Genomic DNA, 22,308 nt, shown 5'->3' on the forward strand with positions numbered 1-22,308 from the left:
AGCCACAGTCTTCACAGTAAAGTGGCTTTATCCCGAATCCGATTCCCCTCATCACACTGCCAGCTCCCTGAACAATACAAATACCTGGCAGCCATTAGCACGATGCAGAAGAGTATCAAGTGGCCTGAAAAAGGAGACCTTGACCAAACAGTAGACACTAGCTAATCCTTTTTAAAAATATAGACAGATAGGTGATAGATAGATAGATATGTAATCATTGGCATATAGATCAGAGCTTAGTGCTTATCTTCAGAAGATGTAACAGTAGTCAACTTTCATTATCCTTTCTTGTGTATGTATATTTTCCCAATATTCCACAATTAACCCACATACCTTTATATAAAGAAATCCTGTTAAATAATTAATAACTGTATAGCAGCCCGAGGACAGAGATATGCACCAGATTTTGTGGGAGCATTGGCCATGGCTAACCCAACCTGAGAGGGGAGGGAAAGGCTTCCTGGAGGACAAGACATAGGACAGTGGCGGACCCTGCTTGGCACTGCCCCCAGAGAACCAGTGGGTGTCAGGGAGGCCTGCTTGAGTTGCCCTAAAAATCAGCGCTGTCCACAAGGGAAGGGCCAGGGCCCCAGGCGGCGGGCTCCACTGGGAACGTGCGATCACAGCCGAATGGAAACCTGCCAAGGCCACAGCTCTGAGGATGCACATTTATAGGAAGAGAAGGTGGCAGAAGACTTTGACAATCTTGCCCCAATAATTATCTCTCCACTCATTCATTTAGTCACAAGAGCAGAACAAAATACTCAATAGAATAACTCCAGGAACTCACTCCCACTAAGTCGTTCCACCCAGAATCACACAGACCACTCCGTCATGGAGCGCTGACACGGCAACTGCCCACCTGAGCCCAGAGCAGGGAGCTGGAGAAGGTGGCTGGCCGCGTCACTCATTGGCCACTGCATCTGTTTCATCAGCTTCAGCCCCCACCAGCCATATTTCCCAGACTCTGGTTTACAGCGTGATGCTGAGATCAGAGGAATCAGGCTTGATGTTAACTCTAGCGGATAAATGGGAGGTGCTGTCCCTGGAGGAAGATCCTGGGGACTGTCTCTCCTTCAGAGTTTCCCAAATGTGCCTCCTGTTAGCCACTCTTCACATAACCCGAGTCCGTCTTTTCATAGAAGGCCTTTTGTTTGAGACAATGAGAGGACACCAGCCCAAGACAAATCAATCGAATGCTTGCTGGAATGTGTAAAAACAGACTGGAGGTTGGACATAGTTTCTCAATACTTCCTTCTCCCTGGTGTGGCATTTGAATTTGAACTTCATCATCTGCTTTGTGTTTCCAGTTTGGGAGAACGGAGCAAGCAGGGCTCAGGGAAATGCTTGTATTCCCCTTAGTAACCGTCTAGACTGGGATGGGATTGCAAGCCTATTCAAGGGCAATAGCCGAGGATTGGTACCCAACAACACTTATTATGCTCTCTCCCTGCCCTCCAAGGACTTGTGATTTATGCTGGGTTTGTTTGCATCCTTAAATCCTCTACCCTTTTTAGTTTGGGAGATTATGATAAAATCTTAATTAAAATAAAGGAAGAAAAAAATCTAATAGAGTGCCTGTTGAAATTTGACCAACTGATTATCATCCGAGGCGAAGAGACATATGAAGGGAAGTGAGACATTGCAGATTCTGATTCCAAATGCCCTGAGCAGGCCTCTGCTCAAATCTGTGCCCAAGTCACCCAGCCTGGGAACTATCATGTCATTTGGTGAAAGAGGCCGAGCCCAGGGTAGCAAAGGGAGCTCCTTGGGCAGCTTGTTCTGGGTAGTTACAGAATAGTCATGGGGATGTAAAGTATAACACAGAGAATATAGTCAACATTGTAATGACTAGGTATAGTGTCAGATGGATATTAGTTTTACTGAGGTGAGGGGGGTCACTTTTTATGTTATATAAATGTCTAATTGCTGAAATGTACACATGAAGCTAATATAATATTGTAGCTAACTGTGTTTGAAAATTAAAAACCATTTTTAATAATTTAAACTGTCTCTCCAGTGATCTCTTGAGATGGAAAGGTAAAATTTGGCAATGGGCATGGTTGTTGCCTTATGTCACAACTGTGACATACCAAGATGGCCCGTCCTGCGTGTGTCAGCTTCATCACTTCTCTTTGTGTGTTTGGATCAGGCATGTGAAGGTGCAGTTGGTGGTCCTTACAGTAGAGAGAAGAGGGGATGAGGCAGGAGGGATGGGGCCGTGTGGCCTGGAGCTAATCCCGTACTTAAATGTTGACCCTGCCCAGGTGGATTAACTGTGAGGCTGCTAAAGCTTACGCTTCAAGCCCCATAATTGTGTGGACCCCTTCCAAGACCTTGGAGTTGACTTTTAAAATTATTTACTAGTATGTATTATATTGGCGTCAGATCCTGCAAATCTTGGAAACATCCTCCATCTTACTAACTATGACTTACTAACTATGACCTGGGGTAAGGTTCTCAACCCCGCAGGGCTTCCGTTTTCCCATCTCAACTATGGGACTAAAAATCTCTAAAGCTCGTACAGCCACTGTGAGGATTCACTCAGATTATGCAGGGACAGTGCCTGGCCCATCGTAGGAATGAATGACAGCTACTGCCATTGCATCACCAAAGGTGACAGTCACCCTGCTCTCGGGCCCTCACCCCACACCCCTGGTCAGTGTGTTCCTGAAAAATCTAAGGCATGGCAGAGAATGGGCGACTCTGAGAAGCTCAGTGTGAAGCCCGATGCCCCAGGAGGAAATAAACAGCCAGAGCGGGCGTTCTGCTTCTGCTGATTTAATGTACAGGCACCACCCTGATCCTGTGCCCACTGGGGACCCTTCTCAGGGACAAGCTGTGCTGAGAGGCACGGCCAGAGGGAATAGGCCCACAGGCCTGTGTGCTAACATGCTGCCTATTATCAAATAACAAGTGCCAGCGCCAACACGTTGCCTGCCAGGTCTTTTCCGTCCTACCTGCCAACTCACTGCTCTGACCCTGGCTCAGTCTGGCATCCGTGGGACTTAATTATCTCTTTCGCCGACGGCACCCAGGCCGTGGAACCGTTGATGTTGAACTTTCTGCTCTGGTGAGAGTGGGGGATAGAAAGGAAACCAGAGTAACCAGGATGTTGATCCCTCAGTGTTTGCATGTAAAGCTCTCTCTCCAAAAACTCATTCTGAATAGCAGGATGGGTTACCCTCAGACCACAGCAAACAAGCCTGAGGGCAGGGGACCCCGAGACTCAGAACCACTAATATCCCAGGCACTTGATGGATACCCAGTCCTTTAACTGCTTCTTCCTCTCTCCACCCCTTCCCGTAAAGATTTATTCTGTACCACACACAAACGCACTGGGTAAAATATGAGATGAGGAAACAAGGGGGAAGAGTTCATAAATATTCTCAGCCATATGCAAACAATCTCAAATTTATTTTTCTGTTTTTTAAGGAGGGAAAAAATATCCACCCATTCCATGATCGCTTCCAGATTCATTGAGGTTGTTATTACATAAGACCCAATATTGTTTTCTCGTCATAGAGAAATAATGACTTGGGAATGGCAATTTGAGCTAAGAAAATAGTATATTCTTACCAGGGCATGGAGGCTGAATGGGGACCCAGGAGCCAAGACTCCAGCTCGGCCTCCAACAGGGTCTTGCAAGCACAGCTCAGCCCTGGGTCGCTGGCGAGCTCTGTGCACCCGGGCGCTGACCAGCACGCGACCATGCAGACCCCTCGCTCACGTTCCCTCGAGCAGAGCAGATGCCAAAGGCACTTCCTTGAAAGACAGGCGTGGCTCTGGGGGCCCAGGGTGCTGTGCTCAGTTTCCCTGGCTTGTGAACTTGGGAGAGATAAGAACCATGGTTCCCCTCTGACGACATCTGCAGGCTGGATGGGAGTCTATTCAACGCGCCATGGAAGAAACCGCGGCTCTGGAGGCCGGTCCCAGGCCCAGCACCTTACACCCCACTGGGTTCCTCTCCTAGCTCTAGTCCTTGCTCCCCAGCACCAGCAATAAATGCACTGGCTGAACATCTGAGGTGGCCCACCGGGATGCTTACGATATCTAGCATTTAAATACGCAGTGAAGCTATTGAGATGCGCCTTCGTATTCATCTCCATGTCACAAAGAAACGGGCCTCGGACTTATCCAAAGCTCACGCGTGTAAGCAACTTTTCAAACCACTCCTGGCGTACAAAGCAAAGGTACCTGCCTGTTTTTAACTGTTTGTTTTTCTGACAAGCTCCCCACCCCTGGGTGGTGGGAAAACAACTTCAATGTAGTGTCGTCTGGATTATAGCTGAGTCTGATGTAATAATCGAATGGTCCCTCCAGAGAATTCCCAGTTGCTTTTGCATAAAAATGCTGTTTCTCAGACAGTCTCCTTGTCTGCTCTTCTCCCTGAGTCCTGGTGGTGGGTGGGAAGGAATCTCCTGTGACCTCATGGCACCTGGAGGTATGAGTCCTGGGACCCATGGGGTAGAAGGTCTGGGAAGGTAACAAGGCCTGCGTCTCTTCCCTGTTACGCTGAACCTCTGCTTCCTTCCAGAGTAACCTCGGGGTGTTGCTCCTAGAGTGTGGTCAGAGGTGGGCTGCTGGCCTCCCTCCAAAACCCTGGCAGGACACTGAGTGAAGTGCCCCATGGGGCTTCACAGACATGTCCCTAGACCCTTGGTGCCCTTGCCTGCCTCCTCTCCTTCATCCCCAAGCCCCCTGGCAAGAAGGGGTGGCCTTTCCTGTCCGCGTTCCTATGTCAACCCCAGAGCAGCTAGCCACCTTGTGAGCTGAGCCCTCCAGGCCTGGCTCTTAATGTGCTAAAATTAAGAACTAAAGAAAATTTCAGACAATAGCTTGGCTTGCAAAGCTACTGTCTTGCTGCAAGTGCTATTTTGAATATCAGAAGCTAAATATTGAATTTCTTTTTCTTTCTTGGAATTCCTCTAAAGAAACCCTCATCTCTCGTGGGACCGATGGATGCCTAGGGCAGATTAGAATCAGGAACTCAGAAAGGCAAAGAGAAAATATTTTAAAAATAGCAACCCTCCTAGATGAATTAGGAGAAAAATCAGGATTTAAAACAGGCCGTTGGATTCCAAAATGTAAACTTCTTCCACTCTGCAGGGTATCGCTGGGTGCCAGGACCACCCCATGGCTCCCTGGCGGCCATCTTCTCTTAATGCCACAGACCTCTCCCACTCACCCCCGTTTCCCTAACCAGATGCGGCCATCATAACATCACCCCTTACGCCCTACTTTCCAGATAATTCTTTAAAATATATTTTTAAATTTATTTCAGAAGGAGGAAGGGAGGAGAGAGAGATGGAAGCACTGATGAGAGAGAAACACAAAGCCCACTACCTGAGCATGTGCCCTGACCAGATATCAAACCCGCAACCTCCTGGTGCATGGGAGGATGCTCACCCAACTGAGCCACAGCAGCCGGGAACTTCCAGCTAATTTGTTTGGTAACATATTTGTGTTCTGCAATGAATGCCCTGATGCCAGGAGTCCTTGGTGCTCTCAAGGACCATGACTGGGTCTACAAGGAGAGAGCCTACCAGGACCTTCACATCATTTCTCAGCAACAAATACCAACTCTCAACGCGGCCTGTACTTGGTGACAACCCATGATGTCACATTGTCTGTGTGACAGCAAAACACCTGGGTGAAAAGTGAGACATGCAGTTGGTTTTTTGCCTATGAAGAAAGAATTATCGAGATATGGAGAAATACCCGGAGGACTAAACGAAGTTTTTACTTTCCATCTTCTCTTTTGAAATCATGTCGATATAACCAAAGGATTAAAAAAAAAAAGCACAGTGGTGGTTCAAGGGAGATAACAGCAAATATTTCTCCTGCCAGCCTATATTCTTGGGGAGAAAGTACAAAGATGACCATACCTGGTATGACCATATTGACTTTGATCATTTTAAACATGAATGATAATAATGTCATGGGGGGAAAATGAAATAAGAATTTAATATCACCTCTCCTTCCCCTTTGCGGGGAAGAAGCCTTTCTTTAGAATCTGAGAGAGGTCAAATGGCAAGGTGCACAGGGCCAAGGGGGCAGGGGAGAAGCGGGGCCGGAGCAGCAGCAGCAGCAGCAGCAGCGCCCAGGACTGGGAGAGCTATGAGAGGCGACAAGAGGAGATGGAGGCCCGGCAGGCAGAAAGGCAGACGCTGCTGTCCTGAGGTGAGGCATAGATGTGCTAAGGGAAGTGTGAGGACAGCTGGCTTGGTGATGGGCAGTGTAACTCCCTGACCCCACGAAACTTCGGTAAAGATCCCCATTCATCTTTCCAGTTTGGGGAATTGAAGTTGTGTAGCTTTTCTTCCCTGGAAAAGTCTTTAAAGACATGGTATGATGGCCCAGTTACAGCTGGGTTACGTGAGAATGACAACACAGAGGCAAAATTACCAACCGGGCAGAGATGGGGGGGTCACACCATCTGATCCATAGTGTCCCTTGTAGAACAGAGCAGGTAGGGGGTGGCTGATCCCCATGGTCCCTTTGTCTCTTAAGACAGTATCTGTGCCCATCCTTACCACACACTGAGGCAGAAATAAAAAGCAGGGTTGTAGAAGATGGGCTTTCTTTCAGGTCTGCTTGGCCCTCCGCTGCTGTGTGCCTGGGCCTACTGCTATGTGAGCATGTCATTATCACCAAGGAAGGGCCAGAGAGAGCTTGGGTGGGGGGTGTCAGGTAGGCCTACACCAGGCTTCTCTGAGAGTTCTTGTGCTAACAGACATGGTAGCAGAGTGGTACCATTTGATCTCCAAGAGACCTGGATGTGAGTCCTGCCTCTGGTGACAGCTGTTCGCAGTTGTTACTGAAGCACCCTGTTCAGAGTCCGGTGCACAGCAGGACCTCACAGGAGATGGGGGCTGCTGTTTGCGGTAGAACTTAAGTTGATGAGAGGATGGGGAGGAAGGGGAGAGTGAGTGAACATCTAAGAGCAAGCGATCAGCTCGAGGCAGAAGTCATCTGAAGGGAGCTTGTCTGGGCCTCCCAGAGCTCCCCGGGTGCAAGGAGAAGCCGGGAGCTGAGAGGATGGAGCTCACTCTTGCATTTCCCAACAAGCCCAGGGTCCCGAGTCTCCCGGAATCTCCTCTTTGGGATTGGCCTTGTTCTCTCCAGGCTACGTGGGTGTGTCAAATGCTCTTGGTCTGGTAGTTTGGAGAATTTGTGTCCACCTTTGGCATCTGACCGAGAACACTGGACTTGGTCTCACGGCCCAAGAGAATATCTGGTCGCGTGGGCACGGCTGTGACAGACCCAGGGGCTCCCACGGGAAAGCAATCCCGGGTCTCCGTTTCTAGGCACTGGTGCAAACAGGAAAGGGGGGGGAGACAAAGAGCAGTTTATGAGAAAGCAAATTGCAAGGGCAGCTTCCACTGCTCCCTCCTGCTCCCTTGTGCTGTGTCAGCCCGGCTGGAGAGGCCTGGGTAGCTCACGTGGCTGTGGCTGGTGCTTGTTTGTTCTAGGAAGAATTTGGGCCTTGAATGGGAGGGTGAATTGAATGATAGACTCCCATGGCTCTTTCCAGTAAGAGGCCAGTCAGTGATTCTTTACTCCCAAGGCAGGATCCAGGTCTTACAACTCTGGTGGGTGGGGATATAGGACCTTGCTGGATGCCCCACTCCCCTCTGGCAGAGAAAATCACGCTGAGCATGAGACACTGATATACTTCTGGGAAATTCAGGGGTTTCTAGGGGAAGAGACCCATCTCTGTATAGCTTGAGTATATGGCTTCCCTCGACCCCTAAGCCCTATAGGGGATCCTTGTGAAGAATCGTAGTTTTTTACACAGCTCCACAAATCAATCTGAGATTTGCTCTATGTTCAGAAATATTGTTCCCAACAACAACAACAAAGCATGGGTTTAAAGGCAAGTCTTTGGCTGCTTTTAAAACACCAGCATGGTGAAGAATTTAAGGTGACTTCAGTGAGCCCTTCGTAAGACTTTTTTATAAGGATGAAGGGCGGTATGGACAGTATAGGCAATTCCAGATTCAGATGATTTTCTGGATCTCCTAAAAAGCCATAGTAAATTTGAAGGCCAAGTTAATCACATAGGTCTTCACATTGAGGGTGTCTTTTGTGTACAGGTAAGCGCCCCAGATGTTTATTTACCAACAGGAGGAGGAGAGACAGAGAGACGGACTCCGAATGGAGCCAACCCAGAGAGGAAACTGCAGGAACTCACCAGGGAGACTTGCTGCTGGAGCCACTGGCAGAGAATGTGTTCCCTAATTAGGTAGCCCGCCCAGGCTTTAGGGATGGGGCTGTGGCGACCCCTGCTGGTCGACTTTAAAAAGTCTTCTGCGTCTTTCACAGGGAACATGTATGTGTTTTCTATTAGGCTTTCCAGAAACTCATAAATGGTTGTAAAACCCATTGTGCTAATAGAAAGAACGACATAAATGCTGACTGAAGCTATTAATGCTGGTTGTAGTTTATGTAGCAGACTGCATAAGGCTGAAAACTGTGAGTTTTTTATGGTGACTTTATAACAGGTTATTTTTAAGTATCAGGCCATAGATTAGGTTAAGTGCTGATGTCCAAACATTTGGAATGAGCTGGTCAGGGGAGATTCTAACTTCTTTGGGGAAGGGGGGCATCTGTCCTAGTGCTTAAGCCTAGAAACTTTTCTCCTCCACCCTCGCTTCCTCCAAACACTCAGGCTGACACGATTTAACCACACTTTGTCTTGCTTCTTCCTCAAAGGCCCACATCTTTTATACAAGAGCCGTTAACAAATTTAAAAACAGCCACCCTGCCACCACAACTGTAAATGTAAATAACTACTGGTTTTAGTCATTTTGTGACTGTCCTAAGCTTGCTGTCGGCTGCCCACTCTTTCATTTGTTAAGCTGGTATCTAGGGAGAGCCTACTGTGGGCCAGGCGGGATTGCTGAGTCCAATGGGGAAGCTGGGTTGTTGAGTATATTTAGGGAAACACACAGGGTAGTTGCTCAATTAGTATCTGTTGGTTTATGACCTGATTGGATCACAGTTTCCTAAGTGACCTACCTGCTCTTGCTTAGAAACTCAACACCTCATGCATTTTACATAATGTGTTATAGTCACTGTATGAAGAGCACAGACCCTGGGCCAGCCGCCGGGTTGGGGTCCTGGCTCTGCCATTACTGGCTTGGGCAGGCTGCTTAACCTCCTGTGCCTCAGTTTCCTCAGCTGCAAAATGGAAATCGTAACACGGCACGGCATGTAGGGTTACAGTCAGTCATGCCTGCAGAGGGCGCAGGACGGTGCCTGGCATGCCGTGAGTGGCTCTGAGGTGCAATTCATGATGATGCTGGTGTATAAGAACCAAAGCATGCAGAACTGCGAATACCTTCTTCGGGGTGCAAGAGAACAGTCTGCTTGGTGAGTACTGCCCTTGGCTCAGCCTCCGCCCCGAGGAAGTCATCCGAGATGAATCTGCAGTCTTCTCTTGCAGACTCAGCCGGTCCTTTCACCTGACTGCTGCCCTGACCACAGCCCCACCAGAGCGAGCCTCCTTCCTAACGGTGCGATCACGATGGGCAGCCTGAGAGGGGAGGCTCAGCAGGGGCTGGGGATGGCTGATACTTCTGTAGAATTCCCCAGATATGCCGCAACTATACCCGCCACCCCCTGGCTTACAGCAGTTCTCTAGCTGCCCTCACTTGCCCCCACGCAGATTACAGTCTGGGGGAGGTGGGAGAGGAGCTATTATTCACTGGGTGTTTTAGTTGCACAGCTTTGAAAGTAAGAGTTGGAAGTAAGAGTGTAGCAGATTAACAGTGTGGTTTTATGCTTCCCAAAAATCTAGGTGGGGGATTTGATCACCCCAAAGGAGAGGTTGAAAGAGCGTGTCTTCTCTGTTGTTGTTGTTAGCGTGGTTAGATCAGATATTTTCACCATCGTTTTTAAAAACCACCTTAAGTTAAAAGTGAAGTATATGCAAGAATTCATTCTTGTGCAGAGGAAGTGCCCCTGACCTTGAAGTGTCAGGTTAGGCCCTTCCAACACCTCTCGGGTAATGAGCAGGCAGGGAGGGGCATGGTGAAGGGCTTGAGTTATGGTTCATTCATTCATTTAGCACATGTTATGGAGCACCTGCTCTGAGCTGGGTGCGGAGCCAGGCTCTCAGGACAGTCATGATGGAGATTCCCACAGAGAGACCACTGCCCGAACCCTCTTCCTGAGCCCCTTGGACCAGCAGCAGCAGCAGAGCCACCTGGGAGCTCTCAGGTTCCACCCCCGGACTCTCTGCATCAGCATCCGCATTGGAACACACCCCCAGGGGACCTAAATGTGCCTCCAAATGGGGAAACAGCCTAGACAACAAGACAAGTAAAACGAACTTTTTCCTGACAGGTAACTCCCAAACAGCTGCGTCTCTCTAGCTCCTGGGGCTGCGCAGGCTAAGCTCAGGACGGGGCCGAGGTGGGTGGGTGCCTTCCTGAAAGGCAGCTCTAGAGCACATTTGAAAAGAAGGTTAGGAGTTCTAGGGCCAAAGTTCTGCGTAGCAGCTATTTTCCCCCAACAAATTATCCTCTCTGAGCAGCTGATACCTTCAGAATACCAGACTGGACTCAACCCCTGGTTTCAATTCTTATGTTTTACTGTTATTTTGTTTGCAGCCAAAGAGCGTAACCATCGAGGGAAGCCTGGTTCTTTCGTGCCCGTCACTGGCCCCAGGTCTGCGGACAACGTTTCCACGCGTCAGCCTCTCTCGTGTGAAACGGAGAGAACATTGCCATCCCGGGAGGCAGTGATGGATCGGACAAGGAAAGTGTATAATTGTCTGAAGTTCTGTTGGAAGGTTCACACACCACCTGGATTTCACATCCTGTGATTGTCAGTCCCACTACCAAATAGGGGGGAACCCAAGCTACATGCCCGTTACCCAGCGCCCTTCTCTGCATAGCATCTACGGAGAGGCGGGGAAGCTTTTCCCAAAGCGAGGTTCTGATCACAGATGAGGGGTCAGAGTGCAGCCCTCCTTATAAACCAGCTACACTGCTGCAATGTAGACGCCCCCACAGACACCACGTGCTTCAAGGCGAAGCTGGGAGACCATGTCGTGCAACCTCACGCACATTTTTTTCGAGATTAATGGATACATGACCCTGTTGATTTAAAGAGATATGTAATGGCCCCTGCTAAGTGCACAGAAATTGCAGAACACATATAAGCTCAGAGAGAGAGAGAGAGAGAGAGAGAGAGAGAGAGAGAGAGAGAGAGAGGGAGATTGAGCTCCCCGTGTAGACGGCACAAAGACAAGAGGTGTTGGTTGCACAGGATGAGGTAGCAGTAGCCAGAGGGGAAAGAGCATTTAGCTCTTGTTCAAATTAGTCCTTGAAAGTTCCCTTCTTCCCCAGGCCTTGCTATGAGGCCAGGCCAGGCCAGGAGAACTGCTTCTGGTCAGACTGTGGGAAATTCCCCCACATGGAAGGGTGTTGGTGGTCTCCCCGCTCCTCCCGCCGGAGCCCACAGAGCTAACAGGCTCCTCCACTAATGAATGCGCCCACCCACGCAGGACTCTCCCTCCCCCTGCCCCCCCTCCCCGGGCTGCCCCCTTCCACCAGCCACGAGGCCACCGACCGCCTTCCTTATGACTGCCCAAGGATTCATTTCAGGAGCAACGTTTGTTAAATTATAAACTGCCAGCATCTGCCTCAAGAAGGAGCCAAATCCAAGACCCTCTGGAGGAATCCCCTGGGCCATCCTGGGAGGTGCCAGCGGGAAGCAGCGCCCCTGCCCCTCCCTCTGGCTCCCGGCCTCCAGGCCCCTCCTCACAGGAGGGCCTGCATCCTGCAGGGCAGGCGCCAAACCTGGGAGGTGGGTCCCTCACAGCCAGGTTATTTGTTTTTCCTTGTAAGAATGCGAATCAAAGCAAAACTTCCACCCAACAAACAAACAAACACAACACCCCCAAGCTGGCTCTCCAGCCCCTGCATGCAGGGTGGCCACGGAAGGCAGCCTGAAGGGTTCCTTTGTGACCAGAGGCGCTTTCTGAAAGGAGACGGAGATGGCTGCTTTATGAGGAAGTGGCAAGACCTCGTTATCCTCACCACCCAGCAGGGTGGGCCGGGGACCACCCGGAGCGCCACGGGGAGAGCCCCCGCCTGAGCCCTTCTCCAGGGTTCCCTGGACCTGAGTTGGGACCCAGCTGTCTTCCTCCAAAAGAAGGGATCTGCCCTGTGACAGAGCAGACACGGGGCCCCACTGCCACCTCGCCGACTTCTGCTTCTGAGCAGTGCAATTAGGACTCCTGTTCCTACCACAGTTTACAGAGCGCGAGGCTGGCTGTGCGGTGGGGACCCTGCCCGGCCCCTTGGAGAGGCCCGGCCTGCAGACTGAGCACCCCCACCCCCCAGCCCCAACATGGGGCTGAGGGCCGGGGGAGGAAGAGGAGAAGGAAGTCGGCGCCCTGTGATTGAAGTGGCTTGGAATAATAAATACACACACTCTCTTTTAAACATGGCTCGCCACATCCTGGGGAATCTGGAAAAACGCTCCACCTCGCCTCCCCGACACCCTGCTCCCCCCACACCCCCGACAGCAGTTTGCTTTCATGCCGCGCGGAGAGAAAGCATGAGCCCCTGACAGACGGGGGCTTGTTGGTTGTGTGCTAACAGCCCTCCCAGGCCGCCCTGAACCCTTCCAAACACTTTTCTATTTTAGGTCAAGGAAGTTCATAAAAGTCAAGATCGGAGGTGGTGGAAGAGGGAGAGGAAAAGGAGAAAGACCAGGTTGGTGGCAGCGTGTCATGGGGCAGCCGGCGAGCTCAGGAGGATCCATGGGGCCTGGTGGACATGCCCGAGCTTGGGTGTGGGGGACAGATGATGGCAGGTGGCCCTGAGCCCCTGAAGGAGACCTGCTCTCTTCTGGGACCCCTGGGCCAACGCTCAGGCAGAACTGACTCTCACAGATGCTTGAAAACCCACAGGCCTCCTTATGCGAAGCATGATTAGCTGTGCCTGGCGCTGATTCCTCCACCGGCCAGAAGAGGGCAGCACAGGCGCCTACATTACACTAAAAGCTGGGTTGCCTGTGAGGAAGGCTCTTGAAATCAACAAGAGCAGCCCCAGTAGCTGTCACATGCTGGTGCCTACTGTGTGCCAGGGACTGTCCTTCCTGCTCTGATGCGTACATTCGTTTAATTAACGTGACAATGCCATAAGAAAGAGCCCTGTTATAATCTCCACGTCGGAGTGAGGAGGTTAGTGTAGCCTGGGGCTGCCTAACACGGAGCTCAGCAGATTACAGTCCGGGGTCAAATCCACCGGCTGCCTGTTTTGGCACCGCCCTCGAGCTAAGTATGTTTTTGTTTTTTCACACTTTTGGATGGTTGGGAAAAGTCAAAAGAAGAAAACTATTTCCTGACACCTGAAAATGATGTGAGATTCAAATGTCAGGGTCCATGAACCAAGTTTTCTTGCAACGGCCGCATTCATTGTTTACAGTTCCAGCAGCAGAGCCCAGCAGTTGTGACAGCCTGCAGGGTCTGCAAAGTCCAAAATATTTACCATCTGACACTTTACAGAAAAAGTGCCCACTCCTGACCTCAGAGGTACGTGCTACCTACCTCCAGGCAGGAGACAGCAGCAGACCTGACAGGTCACTGGGCAGGGAGCTGGGACAGCCAGCCCAGAGCCAGGAAGCAAGGCCGACCTTGACCCACTTTCTTTCCACAAGGTGGCTCAAGGTCAAGCAGAAGGGAGGCTTTGACCTTTCACTGCAGAGCCTCTAGGAAGTGGTAAAATGTTCAAATGAGAAAGGGCTATGGGAATCAACTACCATATCCCATCAAGACTAAGATGCACATTTTTTTTCAGATTTGACACCTCTGAAAGCAAAATATTCTAGTTTAAGTGAAAGAATTTCACTTAAACAACAGTGTCTCACAATAGGTCACACCTTAGAGGAGGCAGGTCCAGCCTCCTTCATACTCTCCCATGGATGGGACGCTCACTTCTTTAGTTGACGACAGGTTTCATTATCAACTTCTTAGCATTGACCTGAGGTCTGTGAGCCTCCGTTTTCTTTACATCAGATGGAGATGGTCTTGGTTTAACACAGTCACGTCTTACCGATTGGATTCCGAGTGAGGGGTAAACTTTTTAAACAGGGGGCCAGTTCACTGTCCCTCAAGCCACTGGAGGGCCGGAGTATAGTTTAAAAAAAAAACTATGAACAAATTCCTATGCACACTGCACATATCTTATTTTGAAGTAAAAAACAAAATGGGAACATATACAATATTTGTATTTGCATGTGGCCCGCAGGCCGTAGTTTGAGGACCCCTGCGTTGACTAATGAGTTTGCCGACCACTCGGCTATGGGAATCAACTACCATATCCCATCAAGACTAAGATGCACATTTTTTTTCAGATTTGACACCTCTGAAAGCAAAATATTCTAGTTTAAGTGAAAGAATTTCACTTAAACAACAGTGTCTCACAATAGGTCACACCTTAGAGGAGGCAGGTCCAGCCTCCTTCATACTCTCCCATGGATGGGACGCTCACTTCTTTAGTTGACGACAGATTTCATTATCAACTTCTTAGCATTGACCTGAGGTCTGTGAGCCTCCGTTTTCTTTACATCAGATGGAGATGGTCTTGGTTTAACACAGTCACGTCTTACCGATTGGATTCCGAGTGAGGGGTACATGCTGGAGGAAGCACTTTGACCACTGCTGTGGGAGGACAGAGCAGGCTGCAGGGGCCTCAGTCTGTGGGGTGGTTCCCCAGGCTGCCAGGTGGGAAGTAGGGGTGAGCTTGTGGGGACACAAACCACTGAGAATATGACAGGGAAAGAAAGATTGCAGTGCTACAGCCAGATTCGTGTTCCATCAACATCGGCTGGGGCACCTTTCAGCAGAGAGAAACCAGGAGCTATTTGAACAGTGGGGCCTGAGTGGAGGAAGGAGACCAGGCCAGAGGGAGGAACCCTCAGCTGGTTTGGCTGTCCTTCCTTTCCCCTGAGCTCTGGGAGATAGTGCAGGAGGATCCTGCCTGATACTATGATAACAACCACATGGAACCCTTCAGTCGCGTGTCCATCAAGAACGATTTCCATTAAGAATGATCGTCCCCTGCCCTGGCCGGTGTGGCTCAGTTGGTTGGGAGTCATTCCATGCACCTGAAGGTCACCAGTTCTATTCCTTGTCAGGGTACATGCCAAGGTCGCGGGTTGGGGGTTCGGTCGGGGTGCGTACCGGAGGCAACTGCTTGATGTTTCTCTCTCACATCCGTGTTTCTCTCTCTCTCCCTCCCTCTCTCTCTAAAAATCAATAAAAACATTTTTAAAAGCCCTCCCCAGTTTGGCTCAGTGTAATGAGCGTCTGCCTGTGGACTGGAGGGTCCTGAGTATGATTCTGGTCAAGGGCACGTGCCTCAGTTGCAGGCTAGATCTCCAGCCCTGGTCGGGCGCGTGCGGGAGGCAACCAATCAATGCATCTCTCTCACATGGATGTTTCTCTCCCCCTTCCACTCTCTCTAAAAATCAGTGGGAAAATATCCTTGGTTGAGGATTAACAACAACAAAAACATTTGAGAAAATATTAAGAAAATGCTTGTCCCATGATGAGATGAGCTCACCGAGGTTTCTAGAGTGCCCTGATCTTCTTCAGGATATGTGGCTGTGGTTGTCAGTTTTCTCAGAATAGGCCCAGCGAGCACCCTGCTTGCTTCTGGCTCCCGGGGAGTGAAGTTACTGACAGGGGCCTTAGGGAAGAGGAAACCTCGGTCCTTGTTTGGAAACTGCTTTGTGGTTAATGGTGACTCTTCAGTTCTGGCGGAGGATCTGGGGCGGGAGGCAGTGGGGATGTGATGCACGCCCCTCCTGCCCACAGTGGCAGCCACATCTGGATTTGGACTGGGGGGTCGGGGGGAAGGGACAGAAGGCTCAGCCCGACCAGGTGCTTTTCTGCTGGGGACACGTATCCTGGATTTTCTGGGACCAGTACCAGCTTCTAATAATGTGATTCATTTTAATGAAGGCAACTTGTTAGACATCTGATTTTCCAATTGGGAAATATAGCCACTACACTTATAACAAATGAAGGCCCAAGCCAGGGAGACAACTCCATCTGAGGCTGGGACTTGCCCTCTAAGCTCAGCACTGCATCCAGCATGTCCTGCGCACCCAGGAAGGTTTACGGGAAGTTAGAAGGAGTTTACAAGGACAAACACTTCAGGAGGATAAACATTTCAGGAGGAGAAACATTTCAGGAGGAGTATGTTGAGAGATCACGGTGTCTTCCCTCAGTGGACCCTTCCCTCAGGCTGCAGATAGTACAAAGAGACAGGCAGAGGCAGGCTGCTCTGAATCTTGGAAATGATGAAGAGGAGCAGGAAAGGTGGTGGCATAGGCCTCAGGCTGCAGGGAGGTCTCCCGGGTCCTCCAGAGAAGATGGGGAGAGCCCTAGTCGGTTTGGCTCAGTGGATGGAGACCCTGCAGACTGAAGGCTCCCAGGTTCAATTCCGGTCAAGGGCACATGCCCAGGTTGCAGGCTCGATCCCCAGTAGGGAGCGTGCAGGAGGCAGCCAATCAATGATTCTCTCTCATTGTTGATATTTTTCTCTCTTTCTCCCTCTCCCTTCCTTTCTGAAATCAATAAAAATACTTATTTTTAAAAAGGAGAGAAGAAACATGGCCTTCAGGTGTGGAGAAGGCACCGGTGAAGACCACAGGGTGGGAGGGTGCCTGCAGGAAGCACTGGAGAGAGGCCACATCTGCTGGAAGCCAGTCGCCTGGCCTGGCGTCTGCAGGCAACAGGAAGGGGAGTCACAGAGGGAAAGGCCAAAGAAAACAGAAATAACAGCTCCTCCTGCTTGCAACTCAAGCCCCCAAATCAGGAATATTTGTTATTCTTCTGGGAGAGCCAACTGTAGGTCCCTGCTGCCTGCTGGCGGTGGCCCCTGGCTGGGAGCATGGGGGCTCTGGGAGCTGCTGTTACTGTTCGCTCACCTGGACTGAACCATGGGACGTAAGGCACGTCCAGAAACAAAGTCCTGTTTCCCCCAAACCAGGGTGGCGGTGGGGGACTCTCCCCCCGCACCCCTCCCCGGCCCTGTGAGAAGAAGGCCAGTCCCTGCAGCATCTCACTCAGTGTGGGGTCTGGAGACTGTCGTGAGGAAGTCCGTGCTCCATTTAAATGGAGTGAAAAGTAAGTTTGAGAAGGGGATGTGGGGGGCACCGGGGGCGCGGGGGTAGAAGCCGTCACCGCAGAGTAAGGGACTGGCTTTGGCGGTTACAGAGGAGGACAGTGCAGCGACAGACACAAAACCATGACCTCACGGTCAGAGGCAGCAATAGAGGCAGCAATACTGAGCTGTAACCGCCAGAGCCAGGCCCCCTGATCGCTTTGATATACACTTTGGAGAGGAGGCGAGTGCACCAAGAAACTGGGGAACAAAGTTAAACAAGCAGAAAGAGACTACATGGGTAGGCGATTTGGAAGTACTAGTTGGGGGGGGGGGGGAATAAGAGCCAAATCCATAGTTTTCGATGCGGATATTCACGTTTGTCTCATGTTTGTGATAATACTAAAGTTAACATTTAGTGAGCATGTACTATGTGTCAGGTGGGGCGCTAAAGGATTTGCAGGCAGTGGCTTGTAGAATGAGTGAATCTGCATTACAAACCTTGGATACGCTGTCAGTTGCCTTATGTGGCAGCTGAAGAACGGCAGGGATTGTTCAGTCTCTTTTCCCGATGCCTGAACAGGCTCAGAGAGAGTCAGTCCTTCGGCAGAGTTGTGCAGCTGGGAGTGGCCGGCCTGGAATTCAAGCCAGGCCAGCAATCGCCAGTTTATATGTTTCTGCCCCCATTCGTTCATCACAGACAATAGACTTCGTTGCATTTGTCTTGGCATCTCTAGAATCTAGCACAGTGCCTGGCACACAAGAAATGCCCTCCACATGGGCTCAGACTTGTCGCCACTCCATGCAATCTGTGCCTGTTGAATGAATAAAGGAATGACTGAACCTACTTTCTAACTGATGACTCTCTCCTGTGCTAGCTATGGGTGGCTACCCACAGTGGGGTCTGGGTTCCGGTAGCTGAGGACTTTGGAGGAATTGTGGAATAGCAGGGGTATTTTAATATATTTTTATTAATAACTTTAGAGAGGAATGGAGAGGGAGAGAGACATAGTAACATCAATGATGAGAGAAAATCATAGATCGGCTACCTCCTGCACACCCCACAATGGGGATCGAGCCCACAACCCAGGCATATGCCCTCACCCGGGAATCGAACCATGACTTCCTGGTTCATAGGTCGACACTCAACCACTGAGCCATGCCAGCCGGGCAGCAGAGGTATTTCAAATGGCGCTCCTGTGCCCACCCTGGGTATGGAGAGGTGATCCACCCTGCAGACCACATCACAGGGCTGGGGTGAGAGGGCAGGAAAGGTTCAGGGCCTCCACCAATGTAGGCACAGGAGGCTGGGACATTAGGTGGGGAGCTGGTGGAAAGGGAGGAGGGCTCTGCTCAGAGAAAAAAGCCAAAAACACAAAAGGAACCATCTGAAGAAAGGACATTGGAGAGACAGATGCAGAGCTGAAGACGCAGGGGGAGATGGAGGGTGGTGCAGGAGGGAAGCCATAGGAAGTAATGCTGATGCCAACCTGAGATCTGCGGAGGCTGCCCCCCACCTCCTCCAGAGCTCCAAGGAGCAGACAGGGGTGTGCGCTGTCTCAAGGGACTGGGGACCGGGCTGTGTGCGGGGCCATGGAGCTGCTCTCTGCAGGAGGTTTGACCTCTGGCTTCTGAGCCTAAGAACTTTGGACCCATTGACCACAACCAGGGGGAAGTTAAGTCTTTCCTTCTGCATCGACCAGGCCTCAGAGGATAGGGAGGGGAGTGTGCCAGCTATGGTTACAACGAAGGACGAGCATGTGGGGTCCTGTTAAAAGGCAGAGGAGAACAGTGCCAGGGACTCTGATCTGGGCTGGACGCCGGGAAAGCAAACTGCAGGCGCTTGGAAATGTGCAAATGAGCCCGGGGAGAGCAGTCACAAGGGCAAAACCCTCAGGAGAAAAACAGGGCGAAACAGAAGAAGAGGAAACAATGAAAGTTGGACCGCGTGGAGTTTATAGGAAATGGATACCCGATGCTCAGTGGAAACTGTAGCTCTGGCTTTGGGGATGGGAGAACGGCAAGTGCGGATAGTATGTGAATACTGTTTATAACTTGGAAAAGCTGGAAGGCTCCGAGGAGCTGCACTCTCTGAGGGTGACAAGTATGAAGGAGGATGTTTGTGGCTGGGAGGAGAGGGCGCCTGGGTGTGGAATCTGAAAACGAGGGTCCGGAGCCAGCTCTGTGGGTTTGAGGGGAGGCAGGGACAGGCCCCGGCCAGAAGTGGCAGAACCCGTCCTTTCACACGATGGTGTGCGGCCTGCCTCAGTTTCCCAGGATGACAATGGGGTACCCCACGCTGGGTGGCTTACAACAGGAATCTATTTCCTCGGTTTTAGAGTCCAGAAGTCCAAAATCAAGGTGTCGGCAGGGCCACAGGCTCTAGAGGGGAAGCCTTTCTGCCTCTTTCAGCCTCCGGTGGCCCCAGGGGTCCCGCAGCTTGTGCCTGCTGCCCTCCCGTCTCTGCGGTCTTCACGTGGCCTCCTGCCCTGTGTCTCTGTGTGCCCTCTCATCCTTTTATAAGGACACCAGTCATCGGATTTAGGGGCCACACTTAATCCAGGGCGAGCTCATCTGGAGACTCATTACTAATTACATCTGCAAAGACCCTTTTCCCAAGTAAGACCACACTCTGAGGTCCTGGGTGGACAAGAATCTGTGGGGGACACTACTCACCCCACCACAGGGTCCAAATGCTACAAAGCAGGGGCACTGAATATGTTCAAAATATTTTCCACATCCGTCTTCTTCTGGTCCCTGAAAGACTGCTCTCCTCCTAGTGTCTCCTCATGCACCGCGAATGGCTGCCATGGCCCCTCCACAGGTCCACCCGCCCAGGCAGGCACTGCAGGCCCTGACCCCTCCTGGTTCTGCTGCTGGTGTTTTCCCACCCTCCCCGCAGCATCCACCCAATGTTTCCAGACAACTGACCCCCTTTCAACCGTTATGACGCAGCGGAAACTTTTTCAAGAAGCTTTCTCAAAGGCCGTGTCGGTAAATCCCTCCTGCTGCTCTGAGCACCTTTGGGAGATACTGTTTCTCCAGGACAGTTAACCGGCTCTTCAGACGCCCTTGGAATAAGCCATCATTTACCTGTCTTGTACTTGACATTTGGGGAAGTTAAGCCTTTCCTTCTGCATCGACCAGGCCTCAGAGGATAGAGAGTCTTTTTCTAGTTCTTTCTCTGGAACCTAGTTCTGTGCCTGGCACAATCCAGGTCCCCAGTAACTTATGAATTATTTACTTCTCGCTGCATCAATTCTGCACCTGCCAAAATTTCTTCTTCAGCCACGCGTGGCTGCCTTTCCTGGTCACCTGGGTACAAAGCAGCGATTTCAACCTTTCTCACCTCCTGGCATGTAAACTCGTTAGTAAAATTCTGCGGCACACCAAAATGTATATTGTATTTTTTTGCCAACCAGACAAAAAAACCCAAAACAAACAGGTATAATTTTGATTCATTCACACAGGGTAGCTATTGCTGTGTTGGCTGCTATCATTTTGTTTTATTTGACAACCTAAAGGAAAAGAGGTCTGTGTCCCTGACTAGTCAGGAATTGCATGTTTTAAAAGTTCTTGCGGCACACAGGTCAGAAATCGCTGGTCTAAAGCAATGCCTTCTCCCCTGAGCTCCTGGAGGTCTGTCATAGCCACCCTGCTCTGGTCCACTGTGTGCTTAATCTGATGGCCACGCATTCACAGACGCTCATGAAGCGCTCACTCTGGCTCTGTGCTGGGCTCCACCCAGGCGCCAGCCTAAAGGTGATCTCATTCATTCTCCCATTCAGAGGGCAAGCACACGGTCTCCTCCTTGTTCCTCTCCTTCTCTAGGGCCTGCGTTCTAGGTGTGCTACACGCTCAATTGACTGTTCTATTCCAATTGCATCAGTTCATTCTGAAGGACAATGCCCAAGGAGGCACTGGACATGCTGTGACCTCAGTGAAGCGCTCCAGGCCCTCTGAGAAGCCGCACCAGGGGACCAAGTCCTGAGCTCTGCAGCCAGGGCCACTGCAGGAGGAGCCAGGCTCCGAGAAGTGGTCCCCCGCCCCCTCCGCCCCTGCCTTCAGCCTTCCCGACTGTGGTGACTGCGCTGTCCCCCCAGGGCCTCTGACAGCCCCGAGAGGTCTTCCAGGGACCAGAGGAAGCTGCTGTTCCAGCAGGACTTCCTGAGAGCACAGCCAGGGTTGTGAATTTGGGACAAATGGACCATAGTATGCAGAGGAGGGACTCTCTTGTGCACTAAAGCCGACTCGGCACGCACACTGCATCCCTCCCCCCAACCCAGCAGTAAGGCCCGTGGCCTTTCCTCCCACACTAGCCAGAAAGCAGGATCGACAAGCCCTGCCCTGTGTCTAGGGGATGGGGCGAGGCGCACGAACAGCAAGCAGCACTGCTCCCCAGTGCCTCTCTGACCTGAGTATCTGAGAGGCCCTGGACAGGGACAGCACGGCCAGGGGGTCTTGGTGTCCGGGAGTCACTCACCAGCGTTGTTCTGCTGCTTGGTGTTTTTGATGTAGGCAGAGAACTTGGAGAAGATGTCGATGCCTGCTGTGTTGGATTCCCGGTGCTTCGCAGCCAGCCTGGGGTACCTGCAATGGAAGTCGCGGGGTTCTGGGGTCAGTGAGAACCTCGTGCTCCTTTAGGGGAGACTCTGTTGCTGTCTAAGCAGCACCCCTGTCTCTAGCTGGATCCACAAACCCCCTGGGTGTTACTCCCACCCTGTAGGAAGGGCGGGCATCTCAGCCCTCGTTCACCGATGGAGGACACGGAGGCCGGTGAGCTGCCTGCAGGGACAGTCTGGAGGCAGGAACCAAAACACCATTCAGAGGGCCCAGGAGGTGCCGAGTTCCTGGACCACCAACAACAATGCACCAATGAAAGGCCCGAATCAAAAATCTGCTCAAACTTAGCTCTGTATCAGGCGAGGTCCCCGACACACATTAAAATCGCTACCCACTGCCAGGCCCCTCATTATATCCTGGAGCGAATTCTGGCAGCAAGGAGATGCTAGGCACCTTGCCACTGAGGCCTCAAAACCACTTTCCGGAAGGAAGGGGACCACGGTCCTCTTCTGAAACACCCTCTGCACGCTCCTTATCTGTGTGCCGGGAGCTCGGCACTGGGCTCCAGCAGCGCACCAGTGTTTTCTTTCTTTTTTCTTTTTTAATATAT

The 22,308-nt window shown here is 51.1% G+C and overlaps 1 protein-coding gene across 1 annotated transcript in view; it reads right to left on the reverse strand.

Annotated features, from left to right (window-relative positions):
- CLIC5 (chloride intracellular channel 5) overlaps positions 1-22,308 on the reverse strand; it is a 42,851-nt gene that overhangs the window by 11,004 nt on the left and 9,539 nt on the right. Inside the window, exon 3 of the mRNA XM_015572223.1 lies at positions 21,619-21,725. Within this exon, the coding sequence (XP_015427709.1) occupies positions 21,619-21,725 (107 nt within the window). The remainder of the gene's footprint in view (positions 1-21,618; positions 21,726-22,308) is intronic.

Source organism: Myotis davidii, unplaced genomic scaffold (genome assembly GCF_000327345.1).
Source record: "Myotis davidii unplaced genomic scaffold, ASM32734v1 scaffold167, whole genome shotgun sequence".
NCBI lineage: Eukaryota > Metazoa > Chordata > Mammalia > Chiroptera > Vespertilionidae > Myotis > Myotis davidii.